We start from the raw sequence: 21,595 nt of genomic DNA, 5'->3' as shown, positions 1-21,595 counted from the left end.
GAGGTTCTTCATAGGAACAGGACCCTAGCTCAAAAGACCATGATGAAGAGGGAGCTTGAGGCCCTTGCCCTGCTGAATTTAGATGAGATCCTCATACCACAGATGGCAAGGCCAGTCAGGGGCCACTAAAATCACAAGGCCTGGATGAGTTGCAGTCCTGCGGATGACCCAGCCTACCATGGGAGTTGGCCAGGGCTGAACTAGCACGTTTAGCCCTAAGCTTCCTAGCTCTGCTCATAGACTGAAGAAGCACTTGACTTTCGAGTTCTTGGCTGAAGCCATGATGTCCATCACTGGTCTACCCTAACAACTAACAATGAGTCAGAACACCCATTGCAAGAGGACCACTCTCCTGGGTCCAGGGCTTATCGACAGAGAAATTCTGCTTGCACATTTTCTACGCTGGCCACGCGTGCCGCAGAGAGAGCTTTCTGCCATTGCATCTGTACTTCTATATGCAATGGAGCACTTCTGGTGGGCCTCTGCCAGTTCACATATACCAACTGCAGTGGCGTTTTTGGAAAAAGCAATGTTACTTACCGTAACAGTTGTTATCCAGGGACAGCAGGCAGCTATTCTCACTAATGGGTGACGAGATCCAATGGAGCCCCGATGCGGACGCTTCTTTGAAGAAAACTCGAAGTTTCGAGTCGCCCGCACCGCGCATGCGCGAGTGCCTTCCCACCCGATGCACCGGGCGTGTCTCCTCAGTTCAGCTGGCTAGCAGAGAAGCCAACCCAGGGGAGGTGGGTGGGACGTGAGAATAGCTGCCTGCTGTCCCTGGATAACAACTGTTACGGTAAGTAACATTGCTTTATCCCAGGACAAGTAGGCAGGTATTCTCACTAATGGGTGACCTCCAAGCTAACCAGAATGGGATGGTGGGAGAGTTGGCAACTTAGGAGAATAAATTTTGTAGTACTGTTTGGCCAAACTGTCCATCCCGTCTGGAGAAGGTATCCAGACAGTAGTGTGAGGTGAAGGTATGAATCGAGGACCAAGTGGCAGCTTTACAAATCTCCTCAATCGGTGTTGATCTGAGGAAGGCTACAGAAGCTGCCATCGCTCTGACCATGTGGGCTGTGATTTTTCTGTCAAGGGGCAATCCAGCCTGGGCATAGTAGAATGAGATTGCAAGCCGCCATCCAGTTGGAGATGGTGCGCTTGGAAACGGGACGTCCCAACTTATTCGGATCGAAGGAGATGAAAAGTTGAGGAGCATATCTGTGAGGTTTGGTGCATTCTAGATAGAAAGCCAAAGCACGCTTACAGTCCAGAGTATGAAGAGCAGATTCTCCAGAGTGGGAGTGTGGCTTCGGGAAGAACACTGGTAGGATGATGGAATGGTTGAGGTGAAATTCTGAGACAACCTTAGGAAGGAATTTCGGGTGTGTGCGGAGTACCACCTTATCATGATGGATTACTGTAAAAGGCGGGTCCGCAACCAAGGCTTGTAGCTCACTGACTCTTCGGGCAGAAGTGAGGCCAATGAGAAACACCACTTTCCAAGTGAGGTACTTCAGGTGAGCCTTGTGAAGAGGTTCAAATGGAGGTTTCATAAGTTGAGAAATTACCACATTGAGGTCCCAAACCACCGGTGGCGGTTTGAGGGGAGGATTGGCATGGAACAGTCCTTTCATGAATCTGGAAACCACCGGATGAGCAGAGAGGTTTCCCTTGAAGAGGCTGATGGAAAGCAGCAATTGCACTAAGATGGACTCGTATCAATGTAGACTTGAGACCAGAATGGGAAAGGTGCAAAAGATAATCCAAAACAAAAGACAAGGAGGAGTGTTGTGGCTCATGATGATGAGAAAAACACCAAGCAGAAAATCTAGTCCACTTTTGGTGGTAGCATTATCTAGTAGCGGGCTTCCTTGAAGCTTCCAGGATATCTCTCACAGGTTGAGAAAACTGGAGAGGGGTTACGTTGAGAGGAACCGAGCTGTCAGGTGTAGAGACTGCAGGTTGGGGTGAAGCAGAGATCCTTGATGCTGTGTAAGCAGAGATGGAAAGACTGGTAGGAGGTATGGCTCCCTGCTGCTGAGTTGAAGTAGAAGGGAGTACCAAGGTTGTCTGGGCCACCGTGGAGCAATCAGGATCATGGTGGCATGGTCTGACTTCAGCTTGACTAGAGTCTTTTGGATGAGAGGAAATGGAGGAAACGCATATAGAAAGCGATTCGTCCAGTCCAGGAGGAATGCATCTGCCTCGAGGCGCTGAGGGGTGTAGATTCTGGAGCAGAAGTGAGGCAGTTTGAAGTTGTGGGGGGCTGCGAAGAGGTCTATCTGAGGCGTTCCCCATAGAGAGAAGATATGATGCAGGGGCGTGGAGTTGAGGATCCACTCATGAGGTTGCAAAAGCCGGCTCAGGCTGTCTGCTAAGGCACTGTCCGCCCCCTGAATGTAGACCGCTCTGAGGAAGGTGTTGTTGCGAGTCGCCCAATCCCACACCTTCAGAGCTTCCTGGCAGAGGGAGGCCAATCTCGTGCCTCCCTGCTTGTTCACGTAGTACATGGCAACCTGGTTGTCTGTGCGAATGAGGACAACCTGGTCGCGAAGGAGATGTTGAAAGGTCTGGAGAGCGTTGAAGATTGCCCTGAGTTCCAGGATATTGATGTGGCACTGGCGGTCCGTGCTGGTCCAGTAACCCTGGGTGCGGAGGCCGTCCAGATGGGCCCCCCAGGTATAGGTCGACGAGTCGGTCATGAGGACTTTCTGGTGGTGGGGGGTGTGGAATAACAAGCCTCTGGATAGATTGGAGGAGAGCATCCACCAGCGAAGAGACTTTTGTAGAGCAGGAGTGACCCGGATGAGGTGAGTCAGAGGGTCGGACATCTGGGACTACTGGGACGCCAGGGTCCATTGGGGAATCCTGAGGTGAAGTTTGGCAAGCGGAATCACGTGAACTGTAGAGGCCATGTGGCCTAGAAGGACCATCATATGTCTCACTGAGATGGTCGTGCGAGAGGACACTGAGTGGCAGAGATGAAGGAGGGCGTCCCTGCGTGGGGGCGAGAGGAACGCTCTGAGTTGGGTAGTATCCAGAATCGCTCCAATGAAGGGAAGAGTCTGACGGTTGCAGGTGGGATTTGGGGAAGTTGATCTCGAATCCCAGATGTTGCAGTAACCAAATCGTCTTCTGGATCGCGAAAGCAGCTCCCTGAGACGTGGAATCCTGGATGAGCCAATCGTCCAGGTAAGGAAACACCTGGAGACCATGGCTCCTGAGTGCTGCGGCCACCACAACCAGGCATTTGGTGAAGACTCTGGGTGACGAGGACAGGCCGAAGGGTAGCACTCGGTATTGGAGGTGAAGGTGTCCCACCCTGAATCTGAGATATTGACGGGAGGCTGGATGAATTGGAATGTGAGTGTAGGCCTCCTTGAGATCCAGTGAGCATAACCAGTCATTCTGCTCGAAGAAGGGGTACAGTGATGCCAGGGTCAGCATGCAAAACTTTTCTTTGACCAGATATTTGTTGAGTATCCTGAGGTCCAAGATGGGTCGCAGGTCGCCCGTCTTCTTTGGAACAAGGAAGTATCGGGAGTAAAACCCCTTGTTCTGTTGGTCCTGGGGGACCGGTTCGACAGCTCCCAGCTGTAACAAGGCCTGAGCTTCCTGAAGAAGAAGGGCAGTCTGGGTCAAGTTGGAAGGATACTCTCTTGGAGGGTGCTCCGGAGGAGCTTGGTGGAACTGAAGGGAGTATCCTCCTTTTATGATGGAGAGGACCCAGAGGTCTGTGGTGATAGTCGTCCATCGGTGGTAGAAATGATGGAGGCGACCTCCGATGGGTGGATTTACTGAGAAAGGGAGGACGATGGAGGAAATGTCCTCTTTGAGTCAGTCAAAAGGGCTGGGGGGCCTTAGGTGCAGCCGGTGGCTGAGGCTTATGCTGTTGTGTCTGTGGGTGCTGTCTCTTCACAGGCTGTCTGCTGGGGGGAGCCTGTTTGGGAAGGTAGCGCCGCTGGTATACCAACGGCGGGCGAGGCTGGCGAGGAGGCGCAGGCCTGGGCTTCGGACGTAGGATGGACTGGAAGGATTGTTCATGGTCCGATAGTTTCTTGGTCACCGCCACGATGGATTTGTCGAAGAGGTTGGTGCCCACTGTCACCAGCGGGGTCAGGGCAATGGGTCCCGAGCCGCTGGGACATGGATTTTTAGCTCTTGTGTGCTGTGGCTGGTGACACAAGGAAGAATAAGTCTGGTTTAGCCAAAAAGAAAACACAATGCAAACAGGTAAGTAAGGGAAAACCAAAACCTGGACTGGATTTAATTCGTGATATCCAAAAACAAAATGGTTGCTTCACACTTCAGCCTTATAACAGTCCTCAAAACAAAATAATAAGAAATTAAACTGTCAGACAATGACCATAAACAGGTAAGTCTCTGAATGTTCAAAAGAAGCAAACTCAGTCTTATTGTGCTGAATACTCTCTCCAACAAGGGAATTTCAAAACCAAAAACAGTCAAAACAACAAAACTCAAAAATCTGAATCTTTAACTCTTCATGTTCCAAAAAGAGTTCTTCTCAACTTAAGACAGAGTTCCCCACAATAAAGTTTCTTTAGTCTGACTAAGACATGGGTTCAGCACAAGTCCTGATTTCTCTCCTAATCAGAATGAGCCTGAACCAGTGCTACGGCACTGGTTTCCTCCAGCCTATGCAGTGCTGGGCAAGTTGGTGTGCCTCACGTGATGAACTTTTGCCAAACACTGGCCCGCTATCCCACCACATATAGCGTGAGGCTAACCCCCACACACCTTGCAAACCAACCTGGTCTGACCAGTTCAAAAATAGTCCTTCCAGGAAAACCTGGACATTTGTAATCCACAATTATACAGCACTAGACACTTGCCTTTGGTTAGCAAACTTCCATGAGCTATAGGCTGGCAGGTAACTCAGGGTAAGACTCCGGCTCCAAATCCAGTTCCATACCTTGGAGCTCTTCAAATGGACTTTCAGGTGACTCTGCCCCAGCCTCCACAAGTTCCATCGGCTCAGGAACTGAACAGCTTGGCAGAGCTCCCAGCCCTGAGCTTTTTGACTGCCTTGCTCCAATTTCCTTTTCCTTCTCCTCTTCCAGCAGGGCAGACCTAAGATTAAGCAGATGAGAACCCCGCCCCAAACTCTCAGGTGTGCAGGATATCCTGTTTCTCCTTCCCTGACTATGTGGGGGAAGGGAAACCTGCAGTCTGGCACTAGCACTCCCCCTACTGGCCACAGGAAAAGTTTACTCTGAGGTTTTAGCAGAGCTGGATGGGCACTATCTGCTCTAGCAATGGGCTTTATGTTAGGAACAGCCCTAGCAGGTATACCTTGCATATCACACCACGCAGGGAACGTTTGCGAGCCTGTCCTGAAGGTTGGGATCCATGTCGATGGTCCTCAGCCATGCCAGCCGGCGCATGGCCACTGAGCACGCTGTTGCCCGAGCCGCAAGCTCAAAGGCGTCGTACGAGGACTGCATCAACTGTACCCAGAGCTGGGATAGCGAGGCCAGCGCTTCCTAGTATTCTAAGTGTGCCCTCGTGTCCACGTAGGGCATAAACTTCTGGAATACTGATAGGAGGAACTCCAAATATGTTGTGAAGTGGAAATTGTAGTTCAGAACTCTCGAGGCCATCATGGAGTTCTGGTACACCCTCCTGCCGAATCGGTCCATTGTTTTTCCTTCTCTGCTAGGCGGGATGGTGGCGTAGACCTGGGAGGGGTGGGATCACTTCAATGATGACTCCACCAACAGGGACTGATGAGAGAGTTGAGAGCTGTCGAACCCTTTGCGATGGACCGTGCGGTACCTGGTGTCCAGTTTACTCGGGACAGCAGGGATGGAGTAAGGTGTCTCAAGGCATCGAGCGAAGGTCTGGTCCAGAAGCTTGTGCAACGGAAGCTTAAGGGACTCAGTGGGTGGTTGAGGGAGGCGCATAGTCTCCAGGTATTCCTTTGAGAATTTGGAACCTGTGTCCAATGGTATGTTCATGTCCTCAGCCATCTGTCGGAGGAATGAGGAGAAGAACAGTTGGTCTGCCGTTGCCTGGCCTCGTGATGTGCTCGTTGAGCTCGAGGTTTCCGGGTCCGCTGGGGGACAGGGATCGAGATGGTGAGAAAGATCCCATGGTGTCCTCGAGTTCTGGCATCGGTGGAGGTGAATAGTCCAGGTATGCCTGTTTCCGCCGAGGCGAGGCGTGCCTGGATGAATGTCTCGAGGAATGCCTCGATCGGTGTCGAGAGGTTGGCCTCGATGGACAGGGTGAGGCAGGCTTCGTTGAGGCCCCCAGGTAGTGGATAGGGCTGGAAGCAGTCGATCGAAGCAGGGGTTGCTGCCGTAGGTGCTCGAACCCCGTCGGGGTGATCGGTTCCAAAGGAGGCATTTGCAGACTCTGCTCCATGCACTGAATGAATCGGCTCCAACGGAATAACTCGCAAAGACTCTGCTCCTTGCATCGAGTGTATCGGCTCCAAAGGTGGCATGGGCAAAAGACTCTGCTCCTTGCGATGCATGCATTGTTCCAGACCAGACACTCGCAGAGACTCTGCTCCCTGTTGAGAGTGTGTTCCCCACTAAGGCACTGGAGGCGGCTCGACCTTGCGGGAAGCCTCCGCGTGCCCAGGGTGGATTTGGAAGAGAAGCTGAGGCCCCATCGTGGTAAAGAGCTCGATGAAGTGCTTCTGTAGCATGGTCTGGAACAAGGCCGGCAAGGATGGATCCGCATCTGAAATGGGACCACCTGCGCGGGTCTCGCATTCCCTCGGAGCAGCGTGTGAGTGCTTGGACTTCGAGGCCTTGGGCACTTTCAATACGACTGGGGGAATGGGCTGCTGGGCTACCTGACCTGAGGAGGTTGAGGAAGGCATCGCAGCAGGCGCTGGAGTCTGAGCCGGGACAAACGAGGCGGGCTTGATGAGACTCGGCGCCGCAGAGGTGGAAGACTGTGGGGCTGCGGATGATGTCGAAGGTGCAGGTCCCTTTGAGGTCGACGGCTCCGTCGAGGACTCCATGAAGAGCGATTCCCACAGGACGCAACGGCGCTTGAAAGCACATGCGGTGAGTGTGGAGCAAGGCAAGCACGATTTCGGGATGTTTTCAGGCCCGAGACACCGAACACAGTGTCAATGAGGGTCCGTTAGCGAAATCGCACACTGGCACTTGTCACACTTTTTAAAACCGGTGATAAGCCGGGACATAGGCCGAAAAAGCTCCGCCGCAAGATCGAAGCCGCGGGGCTGCGGCCACGTGACCTGCCCGGTCGAACGGTACGAAGAAATTTTTTTTAAAATTTTTTAAAACAATAAAACACGATGAAAATCAACGATTACGATCAATTAAAATCAAAACCGCGGACTTAGAAGGCACAAGCGAAGGAACTTTGCGCAGAGAGTCGAAGACAGACTTCTCGGCTCCGCGGAAAAGTAAGAACTGAGGAGACACGCCCAGTGCATCGGGCGGGAAGGCACTCGCGCATGCGCGGTGCGGGTGACTCGAAACTTCGAGTTTTCTTCAAAGAAGCGTCCGCATCGGGGCTCCGTTGGATCACGTCACCCATTAGTGAGAATACCTGCCTGCTTGTCCTGGGATAAAACCTCTTACCACTTTTCCTTCTAGATTCTTTTCCAGAGTCCTTAACGCAAGCTAAATGATGCAAAGTTGTAGGCAATTTATGGACCACCTCTTTGACCCAGAGGGGGGGGGGTCCACTGGCCCTAGATGAAGCAGTCCATGCAGTGAGCTCCCCAGCTAAAAAGACTGGCATCGGTCATGAGATTCACCCACACCGTGATATGAAGGAGCATGCCCTTCGACAGGGATGCTCCTTGAAGTCACCAGCATAAGCTGTTCTTTGCTGTTCCCGCCTAGGGGAGTGGCATCTGAAGGAAGTGACACTGAGGGGACCACCAAGACAAAAGGGACTCCTGTAGTGGTCGCATGTGCGTCCTGGCCCAGGGAACAACTTCCATGGAGGCCATCATAGAATCCAACACCTGGAGGCAATGACAGGTAGTTGGGGTTGGAAATGCCAGGAGATCCCTGATCTGTTTCTGGAGTTATTTTACGTGGCTCAGGAAGAAAACCACGGCCCATGCCGTGTCGTACTGAATGCCCAGATATTCCAAGGTCTAAGTAGACATCAGCTGGCTCTTCCTGAAGTTGACAATCCAGCCTAGGTGCTGAAGAAGAGCCACCACTGTCCACACTGCTTGCTTGCACTCTGGCTGGGATGGGGCCCTGATCAGCCAGTCATCCAGATAGGGGTGCACTTGGACTTCTATTCTTCAGAGTGAGCAGCCACCACCACCACCTGACTTTGGTGAAAGTGTGGGGAGCAGTCATCAGTCCAAAAGGAAGAACAGCAAACTGGAAATGCTGCTGGAGAATATGGAATTTTTTGAGACCGTGAACGAGCAAATTGATAGTGGGAAGCCGGTGGACATAATATACTTGGACTTCCAGAAAGCGTTCGACAAAGTTCCACACGAAAGACTTCTCAGGAAACTACAAAGCCATGGCATAGAGGGGGATATACAAAGATGGATAGGCAAATGGCTGGAAAACCGAAAGCAGAGAGTGGGCATAAATGGGAAGTTCTCCGACTGGGAGAAAGTGACTAGTGGTGTACCCCAGGGCTCGGTACTTGGGCCGATCCTTTTTAATATTTATATCAATGACCTGGAGGAAGGAACATCCAGTGAGATCATCAAGTTTGCAGACGATACAAAACTATGCCGGGCGATCAGATCGCAGGAGGATAGAGAGAAACTCCAGAGCGACTTGTGTCGGTTAGAAACATGGGCGGAGAAATGGCAGATGAAGTTCAATGTGGAGAAATGCAAGGTAATGCATTTAGGCAATAAGAATAAGGAATACGAGTATACAATGTCAGGTGCAACTCTGGGGAAGAGTGAACAAGAAAAGGACCTGGGTGTACTGATAGATAGGACCCTGAAGCCGTCGGCACAATGCGCGGCAGCGGCAAAGAAGGCAAATAGAATGTTGGGCATGATAAAGAAAGGAATCTCGAGTAGATCGGAGAAAGTTATAATGCCGCTTTATAGGGCAATGGTCAGACCACACTTGGAATACTGCGTCCAACATTGGTCTCCCTACCTAAAGAAGGATATAAAACTGCTGGAGAGGGTGCAGAGACGAGCAACAAAACTGGTGAAGGGTATGGAGAAACTGGAATACGAGGACAGACTTATAACACTAGGATTGTTCTCCCTTGAGAAAAGGAGACTGCGTGGGGATATGATCGAGACCTTCAAAATACTGAAAGGAATCGACAAAATAGAGCAGAGAAGATTATTTACATTGTCCAATTTGACACGGACTAGAGGACATGTAATGAAGCTAAGGGGGGACAGGTTCAGGACTAATGTCAGGAAGTTCTGCTTCACTCAGAGAGTGGTTGACACCTGGAATGCCCTCCCAGATGAGATTATTGCGGAATCGACCGTCCTAGGCTTCAAGAGCAAACTAGATGCATATCTCCTTAAGAGAGGCATATAAGGATATGGTGGACTATAAATTACGACAGGTGTACACCTGGCAGGGCCTCCGCGTGTGCGGATCGCCGGACTTGATGGACCGAAGGTCTGATCCGGAGATGGAATTTCTTATGTTCTTATGTTATGAATCAAAGATATTTCCTGTATCCTGGGAAGATGGAGATAGGCGTCGATCAAATCCAGAGACACCAGAAATTCTAGAGCCAAATGACCAATCAAGCTGTTTCCATGTGAAACCATGGAATCTTTAGAAATGCATTGAATGCCTTGAGATCCAGAATGGGTCTCCAGTCCCCTGTGCCTTTCTTGGGCATGATGATATATAAGGAACATCTCTGCCTGAGTCATTGAAGCATTGCTCAGACCCTCGTCTCCTTTTCTGGTTTTCTTGTCAGAGAATTAAGAAAACAATCCAGGGGGAGACAAACAAATTCTATTTTGTGTCCCTCTCATATAATGTCCAGCATACATTCATCCAAGGCAGGGGTAGGCAAATCCTGTCCTCGAGAGCCGGAGCCAGGTTAGGTTTTCAGGATATCCACAATAAATATGCATGAGATAGATTTGCATCTCAAGGAGGAAGTGCATGCAAATCCATCTCATACATATTCATTGTAGATAGCCTGAAAACCAGACCTGGGACCGGAATTGCCTACCCCCTAGTCCAAGGAGATCAGTTCCCATTCCTTTTGAAATGCCCACTTAGAAAAAAAAGATAATTTAAAATCCAAGATGGCCACTGCTAGAAAAGTCACACCCCCAAATTTTAAAAATGCAGAAACAGGATTTTGTTTTTTAAAGGTAGGTAGATCCAAACCCTACCCTCAGAAACCCCCCAAAATGACTTTAGACCCACACACACAATTTTTCCAAAGAAAATAATGGGGTTGTATTCACAGTGCTGTGTAGTGCCTCCCAATCAGCTTTTTCTTTTCACTCACTGCAGCTGAAAGGAAAAGATTTTCTGCCTCAGAAACTTCTCCAAACAGTCCAATCTTCGGAATCTTCAGGCTGCCAGTCAGATGGAACCAGACCAAGACCTCCACTTCCTCGGAACCTCAACATGTGAGGGGGTGGGAAATACACAGCTGGCACCTTGATACCCCAAAGGTTATCCACAGCCTGCACTTAAATCTCTGAGGGTATCAGAAGACAGGACTGCTCCTAGGAGGAACAGACCCAGAGCTCTGAGGTGACACACAGCAGACTGACCCCACAGGTCCACCTGAAAATTTGCCTTGTGAAGCTGCAGTTCGACTCTGTGGGATCTGCTTCCATTCCCCAGCAGAGATCCCGTAAATAAGGGGTCTCAGGGCAATGAAGCCACTGAGAAAAAAGAAAAAAAAAAAAAAAAATCAAACTTACATTGAAAAAAAAGAAATACAGTAGAGCAGATCAGAAACAGTTCGCTTGCAAAAGAAAAAAGCTAAAGAGGGCACTATACTCTACTGCTATATGGGAGGTGCAGAAACTTTGAGCGTAACTTCTGCAAGACCTGGTTTGCAGGTTCAGATTGACCACAGAATCCAGAGTGGATGTTAACAGAACAAAGCTTAGGGGTAGCCCAGAAAAGGCTATGGGTAAGAGAACAAAAGGAGTAGAATTGCAGGAAAGGGGGAACCTACATTATGAGGAGGCACTGAACTTTCAGGACACACAGCACACAGGGGAGCCTGAAAGGAACACAAGGACTACAAAGAGGGATAACATTACAGAAGCAGAGAGGAGTTGCAAGGGAGTGCTTGAAAAGAAAGGTGCATCAAGATGAGTGGGATACAGTAGAGCAGTGTTTTTCAACCGCCAGTCCACAGACTGGTGCCAGTCCACGGTGCCGGTCTGCAGAAATTTCCTGCCGGTCCATGCAGGGCTGGTGAGATTGGGCAAAAGTTTCCTGCCGGTCAGTGCAGGGCTGGTGAGAGCCTCCAACAGTGGCTTCCTACCCTCCCCTCAGCACTCAGTACTTGCCTGCAGCAGTGATTCACTTCGGCAGCCTTGGGGTTTTTGCTGAGTCCCGGCCCACGTCTGATGATGCAACTTCCTCTTTCCTCAGAGGTGGGCGCAACTCAAAGAACCCAAGGCTGCCTAAATGAATCTTTGCTGCAGGCAAGTACTGAGAGCTCGGAAGGGGAGGAAGCCACTGCTGGAAATAGCAGCACCACAACGCTCAACACCAGGGCTGAAGAAGAAAACGTGAAAAAAAAAATGAAGAGAGCTTGCTTATCAAGGTTTCCACTTGCTCTCAGGTTAGTGTGATGTCCAAATGCCTTGTCAACCACCTAAAAAAATAAAACTATTATAAAGTAGCCAACAGGCTTAGGGACCATCTTTCAATTAAAATAATAAATACAGTGGAACCTTGGTTTACGAGCATAATTCGTTCCAGAAGCATGCTCATAAACCAACTTACTCGTATATCAAAGCTAGTTTCCCCATAGGAAGTAAGGGAAACTCGCTTGATACGCTCCCACCCACCACCCGAGGCCAGCGGTGCTGCTCCATCCCCGGGAACCAGCATTGATCCCCTCCCTCGCGCGAACCGGCACCGCCAGCACGAACAGCATTCAGCCTTACCCCATCTGGCACCGGCACGAGCCCATAGGACATGCCAGTGCAAGAATTTCCTACCTCTTGCCTGGGCTTTGAGCATCTGTGCATGCTCAAGGCCTTCTGGTTCTCGCTCTCTCGGAGATCTTGGGGAGACCGAGAACCAGAAGGCCTTGAGCATGTGTAGATGCTTAAGGCCCAAGCAAGAGTCAGGAACTTCTTTCACCGGCACATCCTGTGGGCTATGTGCCGGTGCCAGATGGAGTAAGACTAAATGCTGTTTGGGGGGGGTCGCAAGCAAGGGAGGGGGAGTGCTCGCAAATCGAGTCAATGCTCGGTTTGCGAGACAAGATTTGCGAGAATGTTTTGCTTGTCTTGCAAAACACTTGCAAACCGCATTACTCGCAAACCGAGGTTTGACTGTATATATATATATTTTTTTTTTTTTAAGACCCTAACAGAAAGCTGCAAAGCTCTGTACCTCTTGTAAATGGAGCACCAAGGCAGATAAATAGCTGTAAAAATAGTTTTAAACTAAAAACATACTAACCTGCCATTCCGTGTGGAAACACAACTCTAGACCGGGTCAGTATTTGCAAAGCGGAAGCAGAACTGTCCGCCGGGCAGCATTACGGCAGGTGTGTGCTTCTTGGTGTGGGGGTTTTGCACGCATTCCGGGGTCAGAGGTAGAAGGTGAGGGCAAAGAGAGGTCCCTCAGCAGGACAGCTCTACTACCAACGGGAGCTGCCCCAGCATCTCAGCAGCCTTCCACCGCAGGGATTTTGGTCGGGACGGTTTGGGAGAAGAGCTCCACCTCCGACATCCCTAGCGGTGCAACACTTTGAAAATCTCCTCTTCGGGACAGCTCCACTGCCAACGGGAGCTGCCCCAGCGCCTCAGCCGCCTTCCGACGCAGGGATTTTGGTCAGGCCGGTGTGGGAGACAAGCTCCACCTCCGACATCCCTAGCGGTGCAACACTTTGAAAATTTCCTCTTCGGGACAGCTCCACTGCCAACAGGAGCTGCCCCAGCGCCTCAGCAGCCTTCTGCCGCAGGGATTTTGGTTGGGCCGGTGTAGGAGACAAACTCCGCCTCCCGACATCCCTGGCAGAGCGCTGCTTTTCAGAGCAACGTTGCACCTAAGCGCAGCGACTGAGAGCAATGACCTCCAGCCAGAGAAACTAACCATCTAACCCTCAAACAAATCCTCATCACCCCTTTCATTCAAACTCTTTCACCTCAAGCATCTGGTGGCTCCCACCTATCTCCCTCCCCACTCCTGGCGCACCTTCTCCCTTAAAAAAAAGAAAAAAAATACGACTCTCCATCTCTTTTAGGCTCCACCTAAGATCTTCAAATCCTCAAAATGAAACTTCCACTCACCCAAATTCTCCCTATACTTTGCCTCTCCAGCCTAGTGGTAGTTCACTACACACCCTCCAATAACAACCCCCACTTCTTTTGGCGCCCTAAACAACAAAGTTCAAAACCCCTAGACCTCCACAACACCACTTCAAAGAGCGTTGAAACCCACTGAAACGCCATCCCTATACTTTGGAACAAAAACAGCAACAACAAAAGACAGATAAAACAACCCTTCATCAAACCATACACGAAATCACAATCTGCAATTCCATCAACAGCATCAAATAATAGGAAAAAATCCTCTCCCATCCATTGCATGTATATCAATGCAAGATCAGTAGTAAACAAATTATTCCTCCTAAATTACCTAATCACAACCAAGAACCTAGACCTCTCATTTATAGCGGAAACATGGCTAAAAGACCTAGACAGCCCAGAAATCCCACACCTATGCCCTCAAGGATACAACATACTTCAATCCCCAAGGAAGCGGCCTAGCAATAATATACAAAAGCTCTTATATAATGGAATTAGACTCAGCAACCTACCCAGATCTAGAATACCATGCTTGCAAACTCGAAGATTTGCCCAACTCCACACTAAACATTGTAATCCTACTAATATACAGACCTCCCACTCTCAATCAAGTTCTGTCCCCAAAATAATTGAAATAACGAACCTGGCATGCCAGTACACCAAACTGCTCATCCTCGGAGATATCAACCTCCCTCTCGAATCCACCGAGAATAAAGATGTCTCCAAACTCAAAACACTGATTGAAGATTGCGAAATGACTGTCATACCTTCGGACCCCATAGATGAGAAAGAACATAACCTTGGCATACTTGCAACTGCCCCTCCAATCTTACTACCAATGTCAAATGGACTCCGGTGCCATGGACAGACCACTACCTAAATTCCAGAACAGCAAATCCGAACAACAAAGCCACCAAGGAAGTTAAACTGAAGGGGTCAGTAACCTCTATTATGATTTTACCTGAATTATTTTGCCTGTAGTAATGTGGGCCTTGCTCTTTATTTTAGGATAAGTTTCATATCCTTAACTTGCTCATTATTTTAGGATAAGTTTCATTTCCTTAGTTTGGTACCCTTTTCTGGGAAATCACGTGCTACATTTCTGTTTCTGCTGTAAGAAAGTGATAATGTACCTGTATCAAAACTGCAATGCTTAGATAAGTTGTGTATTTACTATAGGCTCATAAGGACACCCAGATGACCAATGGTATGCTAACCTATAGAAACCCCCCCTGTAGCATCCCGACATGTATATGAGAATGGTATAAAAGAACTTGCTTTTCCTCATTTGGACACTTCTGAGGCAGCTAGTTTATTGCCCAGGAGTCCCGCATATGCTGAATAAAGATACCTCTGTACTTTCTTCACGTCTCTGGTTTTGTGTCTGCCCAAGTGACCTTTCAAAACTAGTTATTGGAAAGACAAGACCAGACCTCTTCCGGAACATAAAAACATAAGAAATGCCTTCACCGGATCAGACCTAGGTCCATCTAGTCCAGCGATCCGCACACGCGGAGGCCCATTTAGGTACTCCTTTTTGGAGACCCGGATTTCTATCCCTCAATATGATTTGCAAGAAGGTGTGCATCCAACTTGCGCTTGAAACCCAGAACAGTAGTCTCCGTCACAACCTCCTCCGGGAGAGCATTCCAAGCGCCCACCACTCGCTGTGTGAAACAGAACTTCCTGACATTTGTTCTGAACCTGCTGCCACTCAGTTTCAGGCTATGACCTCTTGTCCGTGTCACATCTGAAAACGTTAGTAACGCTGCTTCCTGGTCTATTTTGTCAAATCCTTTTAATATTTTAAAAGTCTCTATCAAATCCCCTTGCAGTCTTCTCTTTTCGAGGGTGAATAGTCCCAATTTTCTGAGGCGTTCTTTGTAGCTCAAATTTTCCAAACCTTTGACTAGTTTCGTGGCTCGCCTCTGCACTAGAGAGTTGCGCGGGGACAGAAATCCCACCCGTCCCCACCTGTCCCCGTGAGGACTCCCACCCGTCCCCGCGAGGAATCCCTCCGTCCCCACCCGTCCCCGCGAGGAATCCCCTACGTCCCCGCCCGTCCCCGCGAGGAATCCCCTACGTCCCCGCCTGTCCCTATAAACTACAGAAATAGTTATTTCATTTAATTATGCTACTGAATTAAAGGCTCTGGTAGAAACCCATTTAAAAATAAGCAAAAAGACTTTATTAATTTGGAAATATTAATTGGGAAGAATACATACTTTGTAAACGGGTTTCTACCAGAGCCTCTAATGTTTATAAATTTTTATCAACACAACTAATATACTACTTTATCCTTAAGCAAAAAAAAAAAAAGAATTTTTTTCCTACCTTTATTGCCTGGTTTCTGCTTTCTTCATGTTCTCATTCAATTCCTTCCATCCACTGCCTCTCTTCTCTCTGTGTCTTCCATTTGCTCTGTTACTGTGCCTCTCCCTTTCTCCCCCCTCCCAAATTGGTCTGGCACCCATCTTTTTCCCTCCGCTCCCCCCATAGTCTGGCACCTCTGTCTTCTTCCCTGCCAGCGTCTTCTTCCCATTCCCTCTTCCCCATTTCCTTTCAGTGTCCTTCACCCCCACCATCTTCCCCATGTCCTGTCAGGCAGCATCCTTCTCCCCCCTCTGCCTTCCCCATGTCCTTTCAGCGGCCTTCTCCCCCCTCTGTCTTCCCCATGTCCTTTCAGCGGCCTTCTCCATCCCTGTTTTCCCCATGTCCTTTCAGTGGCATTCTCCACCCCTTTGTCTTCCCCAGTGCTTTCAGGGTCCTTCCCCCCCCTTCCTCCCATTTACCCCATGTCCTTTCAGCGTTCTTTTCCACCCCTTTGTCTTCCCCAGTGCTTTCAGCGGCCTTCTCCCCCCTTAAGCGTCTTTTCTTCTCCACTCCACCTTTCCTCCCTCCCTGCCTCCACCTTTGTGGCGCTTTTGCACCCGACGGACAACAGAACAGGCCCGGTCGGACAAATCTCCCTGTCCTGTAGCCGCGAATCTAAATTACCTTCTTACAGCAGCTGGAGTAGTGAAGCTGCTGTAAGAGGTAATTTAGATTCGCGGCTACAGGGCAGGGAGATTTGTCGGCCGGCCTATTGTCGGTCGATCGGGGGACCTGACCGGCTGTGCACATTCTCCGGGTCGGACCGCCCCCTCCCCCCTCTTTCGTTCGCCATTGCCTTCTCTCTACCTGCCCTGCCGCACACAGCCGACCGAAGTCTTCCTGATGTCAGCGTTGACGTCGGAGGAAGGGAGGGCTTTGCTTAAGCCCTCCCTCCGACGTCAGCGCTGACATCGGGAAGATTTCCGTTCGGCTGTGTGCTGCGACAGGGCAGGTAAGGAGAAGGAGACTACCCTCGCGGCTCGAGTGCATTGCGATCCAACCCCGCAGGAACCCCGCGACCCTTGGAGGCGTCCCCACGGGATCCCCGCGACCCTAGGGGGCGTCCCCATGGGATCCCCGTGACCCAAAGGGGGAACCCGTGGGATTCCCGTCATCCCCGTTCAGCTCTCTACTCTGCACCCTCTCCAGCAAAGTTATATCCTTCTTAAGGTATGGAGACCAGTGTTGGACACAGTATTCTAAGTGTGGTCTGACCATTGCTCTGTAAAGAGGCATTATGACTTCTTCCGATCTACTCGTGATCCCATTCTTAATCATGCCCAACATCCTGTTTGCTTTCTTCGCCGCCGCCACACATTGAGCTGATCCCCCCCTTCAGATTGCACTACAACTATGCTAACAAGCTGGAACCATTACCAACACTTTAAATACTCTCACCCTCCTCCATCCACACAAAACAAAATCATAATTCCCCTTGGTTTACCGAATCACTGAGATCTGGAAAGGAAATGGCGGAAAAGTGGCACACAAGAACTCAGAACACAATGGCGTAAGGCTATAAACAAATACAAACCCAACATAGCAGAGACCAAGAAAAACTACTATGCCAGCAAATTAGGTACCAAAACGCTGGATAATAAAAAGCTATTTTTCCTAGTGCGTCAACACAACCCCACTCAAACAGGAATCCACTGGACACGTTAGCAAAATCACAGCTCAAGAACTAGCAGACTTCTTTTTCAACAAAATTAAAAATGTTCAGAGGTAACCAAAGCTCTCACCATCGAGACACACACTCTTGACACATCTCAACTCCTCACTGAACCCACCACAGCAGATCAAATCTGGGCTTCATTCTCTAACCTCTCCATCCCTGACCCCAAAAAACTACTATCCAAATTGTCCGTGCGCTGTAGCCCCTTAGACAACTGCCCCTCTTTATCTCCTCACTACCGTTCCTGAACAGATCACCATCTGGATTACCAGCCTCCTAAATAACTCCCTAAACCAACGACACTTGCCAGAAACAATGGGTATAATAGCACTCACCCCTATACCAAAATCAAAGGCAGATCTCACTTCAGCCTCAAACTATAGACCCATCACTGGCATACCTATCCTGACAAAAATCAAGACCCAGGTGTGCAAACAGCTCACAACCTACATTGAACAACACTCATGCCTCTACCCATCCTAATTTGGATTCCGTCAACAACACAGCACAGAGCTTCTCCTCTTCACCTTGATCTCAAAAACTCAGTACAGGATGCCAAGCAATACTCCTCCTATTTGACATTTTAGCAGCCTTTGATTCAGTAGACCACCACCTGTTACTAACAAAACTGTCAGAAATTGGCATAACCAGCACAGTGCTAAGATGGTTCTCAGATTTCCTACAAAACAAGGAATACGTCGTCAAAATGAACAGAGAGCTCTCCAACCCCTGGAGGGCCTTCTGTGGCATACCATAGGGCTCCCTACTCTCCCCCATCCTATTCAACCTCTTCATGAGCTCTCTTGGTAACATCAAATTTGAAGACGAAAACAGATTGTCCTACGCAGATGACATCTTTCTCCTTATTCCCATAACCAACAATCACCTAGACATCACCAACAAAGTCTCACATAATATTGAAAGAATCCAAATCTGGGCAACTACCAAACTAAACTAAAATTAAACACAACTAAAACCAAAGTTCTATACTTCCACACACTTCAACAGACGGCACCCTACAAGCATCACTCTTCGATCGGGCAAGACACTCCCTGTAGAAGAATCCTCCAGAATCCTAGGTTGCATACTGGACTCCACACATACCATGGAACCACAGATCTCCAGTCTACGAAAGAAATCCCTCTACACCTTGAGACAAATAAGATTAATCAGACCATACTTTCATCAACACCACTTCTTCTTAATTGTACAACTGATACTACCACAACTGGACTACTGCAACTCCATCTACATGGGAATCAACACTACTCTAATCCACAAAATGCAACTCATACAAAACACCGCTGTTAGACTAATCTTCAAGCTGAGAAAATATGACTCGATTACAGCCTTTACCAGGCAACTGCATTGGCTACCCATCCTATCACGAATAACCTTCAAAATTTCATGCACTATTCACCGCATAATTTACAGAAACTCCATGGCTCCTTTCATCCAGCTCTTCTCCAAGGCATGGTCTATTTCCCACAGAACCCTCAACAGAATACTTCTAAATCTCCCTTCCACAAAAAAATCTTCAATACAAACATGTTTTCTACTCCATGTTCACCTTTCTAGGACAAAAAACTTGGAATGACCTTACAGAAATGACCAGAACAGAACCTAATCACACCATATTCCGGAAAAAACTTAAAACATCTATTTGACACTTAATCCTCCCCCTCCGCACACCACCTCCTTCCTATCTCCCCTCTTCTCCCTTTCCCCTCCTCCATCCTTGCCCCTCTCTATAAGTTGCCTTGAGCCTGCTTAGATTAGATTAGATTAAATTCATAAGAATATAACTAAAGCTAAAGGAAATTAACAAAATCTGTGTGAAAAAGCACTTTATCACAAACAATATGACAGATCAATGAAAACAATGCTGACAGTTTATAGCAGTGTTCTTTAACCGCCAGACCGTGGACCGATGCCGGTCCATAAAATAATTATTTTATTTCTGTCGGTCCATAGGTGTAAAAATGTTGAAGAACACTGCAGTAGAGGACATGTGCACTTAACAGGCACGAAACAAACACATCATGTACTCTCATTGCTGCCACTCCAATAGCTCCATAAACAAGTTAGCAAGGGAGACAAACAGAACTAGAGTATACAGTTCATCTCTGTTAAGCCCAGGAGGAATTTTAGATTTTTAAAAAAATCTCAAACCAAACTTTTACTTCAAGTTTTTCTTACCAAGCTTTTCTAAACGATCCCTTTGCTCTTCCCGCCACTTTTGAATACTCTCTGGTTCAGACTGCAGTCGATCTGCCTGTGATATAGCTGCAAAGCAATCTGTTGGACCATTGCTTTCCTAAAAAAAAAAAAAAAAAAAAACAGAAAAATAGACATGTTCTCTTATAAGTCAAGTAGTGAAAACAAGTGGAATTGTCCAATAAAAAGGTGCACCAAATAAAGATGTCTTTCAACTCATCTGGACAATCAGGTTATTCTTTATTCTTCCAAAAATACTCGACCCGACATGTACATGTTTCGGCCCTACGGCCTGCGTCAGGAGTCTTAAAGATCTTTGGATGTAAATAACCTCTAGCATGGACCACTCTAGCAAACTGTATTAATCAGAACGCCGTCGTGTAGATGCTGGCTGTGAAAGAAAAATTGTTACCATGTCCTCTTATAAGTCAAGTCATCAGTAAGTTCATAAAGAAATTGTGGGCCTAATGAAAATGTCTTATTTTATTTAACTGTACAATCTATATTCAAAGCAGCAGCTTGCAAAAAAACAAAAAAAACCTGAGGGCAAGATTCTCAAAATCTAACGCCATTGCTAAACTGTTTTCCGGCAGTTTAGCCTATACGCAATTTGGCGGCGGATTATCAACACTGACTCCCATATCTGCACCCTGATTATCTCTCACCTCAACAGATTCTTTCTGACCATTTCTTTATGCTAGGCTGAAATGAAATGCAGTAGAGTAACAACACCAATTCTACATATGGCTTCATGGCTTTAACCCAACCACCTTTTCCCATCCAAGGATGGAGGTTTCTAAATTGAACAGTGCAATAAGAAATATGATAGCATAAGAGGATCTAATGTGTTTACCTGGACTTCCATCTTAACCTGTGAGCATGCCTTGATAATGTTTGCAGTCAACCAGGTATGGAAATAATCTAACTTGCAGTTAACAGATTTGTTCTAGAGGGGTGGCCTCATAAGATGAAGCCATTACATCTCAAATGTACAATCAATGTAAGAATTTTACCAGATGTTTTTGATTTTCTGATTAACTATTTCTAAGTTTAATGTTTTTTTGTTTGTTTTCTTTTGCTTTCATGTATTATTGTCATACGCATGATTTGTCCTAAGTCCTTATGAAGCTGGTATATTATGGTAGCGACAATTGTCTTTTTAATGTTACTAAGCTTGATTCCTGAGTGATGAGCCTTCCTCCTTTCCTTCTCCTGGACGTGGACAACTTTGTGGGAGCAACATTAAACCTTATCTATGCTTTGATCTAGAGCATAGTTCTTCAACCGCCGGTCCGTGGACCGGTGGCAGTCCGCAGGAAATTTTTGCCGGTCCACACAGGGCCGGCAAGATTGACTCCCTTCAATTTCCTGCCAGTCTGCACAGGGCTGACAAGATCAACAGCTGAAGTCTGCGCTGGGCCAGAGAGATCTTGGGGAGCCTCCAACAGTGGCTTTCTCCCCTCTCTGCAGCTCTCCTTTACTTCCTAGCGCAGCGATTCACGAAGGCAGCCTCGGGGCTTTTGCTGAGTCGCAGCTGCCTCTGATGATGCAACTTCCTCTTTCCTCAGAGGCGGCGCGACCCAAAAAAGGACCCGAGGCTGCCTTCCTGAATCACTGCGCTGAGAAGTAAGGAGAGCTGCTGGGAGGGGAGAAAGCCACTATTGGAGTCTGGGAAGCTGCTGGGCAAGGGGAAACAGGGACAGCTGCTACTGGAGAGGGAGAAGGAAACATGCTGCTAGGAGGGGAGGAGGGAAAGGAATCTGGGAAGCTGCTGGGTAAGGGAAAAAAGGGACAGCTGCTACTGGACTTGGAGGGAAGGAGAAGGAGAGATGCTGCTGGGAGGGGAGGAGGGAAAGGAGTATGGGAAGCTGCTGGGC

The 21,595-nt window shown here is 48.4% G+C and overlaps 1 protein-coding gene across 2 annotated transcripts in view; it reads right to left on the bottom strand.

The window, feature by feature from the left end:
• Positions 1–21,595, bottom strand: part of CLTA (clathrin light chain A) — a 246,552-nt gene that overhangs the window by 131,539 nt on the left and 93,418 nt on the right. For both annotated transcript variants that reach the window (XM_033917942.1, XM_033917951.1), the window contains exon 3: positions 19,701–19,818. In XM_033917942.1, coding sequence (XP_033773833.1) covers positions 19,701–19,818 — 118 coding nt within the window. The remainder of the gene's footprint in view (positions 1–19,700; positions 19,819–21,595) is intronic.

Source organism: Geotrypetes seraphini, chromosome 1 (assembly GCF_902459505.1).
Source record: "Geotrypetes seraphini chromosome 1, aGeoSer1.1, whole genome shotgun sequence".
In the NCBI taxonomy this organism is placed as follows: domain Eukaryota; kingdom Metazoa; phylum Chordata; class Amphibia; order Gymnophiona; family Dermophiidae; genus Geotrypetes; species Geotrypetes seraphini.
Note: the sequence above shows the minus strand (reverse complement) of the source record. Positions and strands in the feature narration are given on the sequence as shown.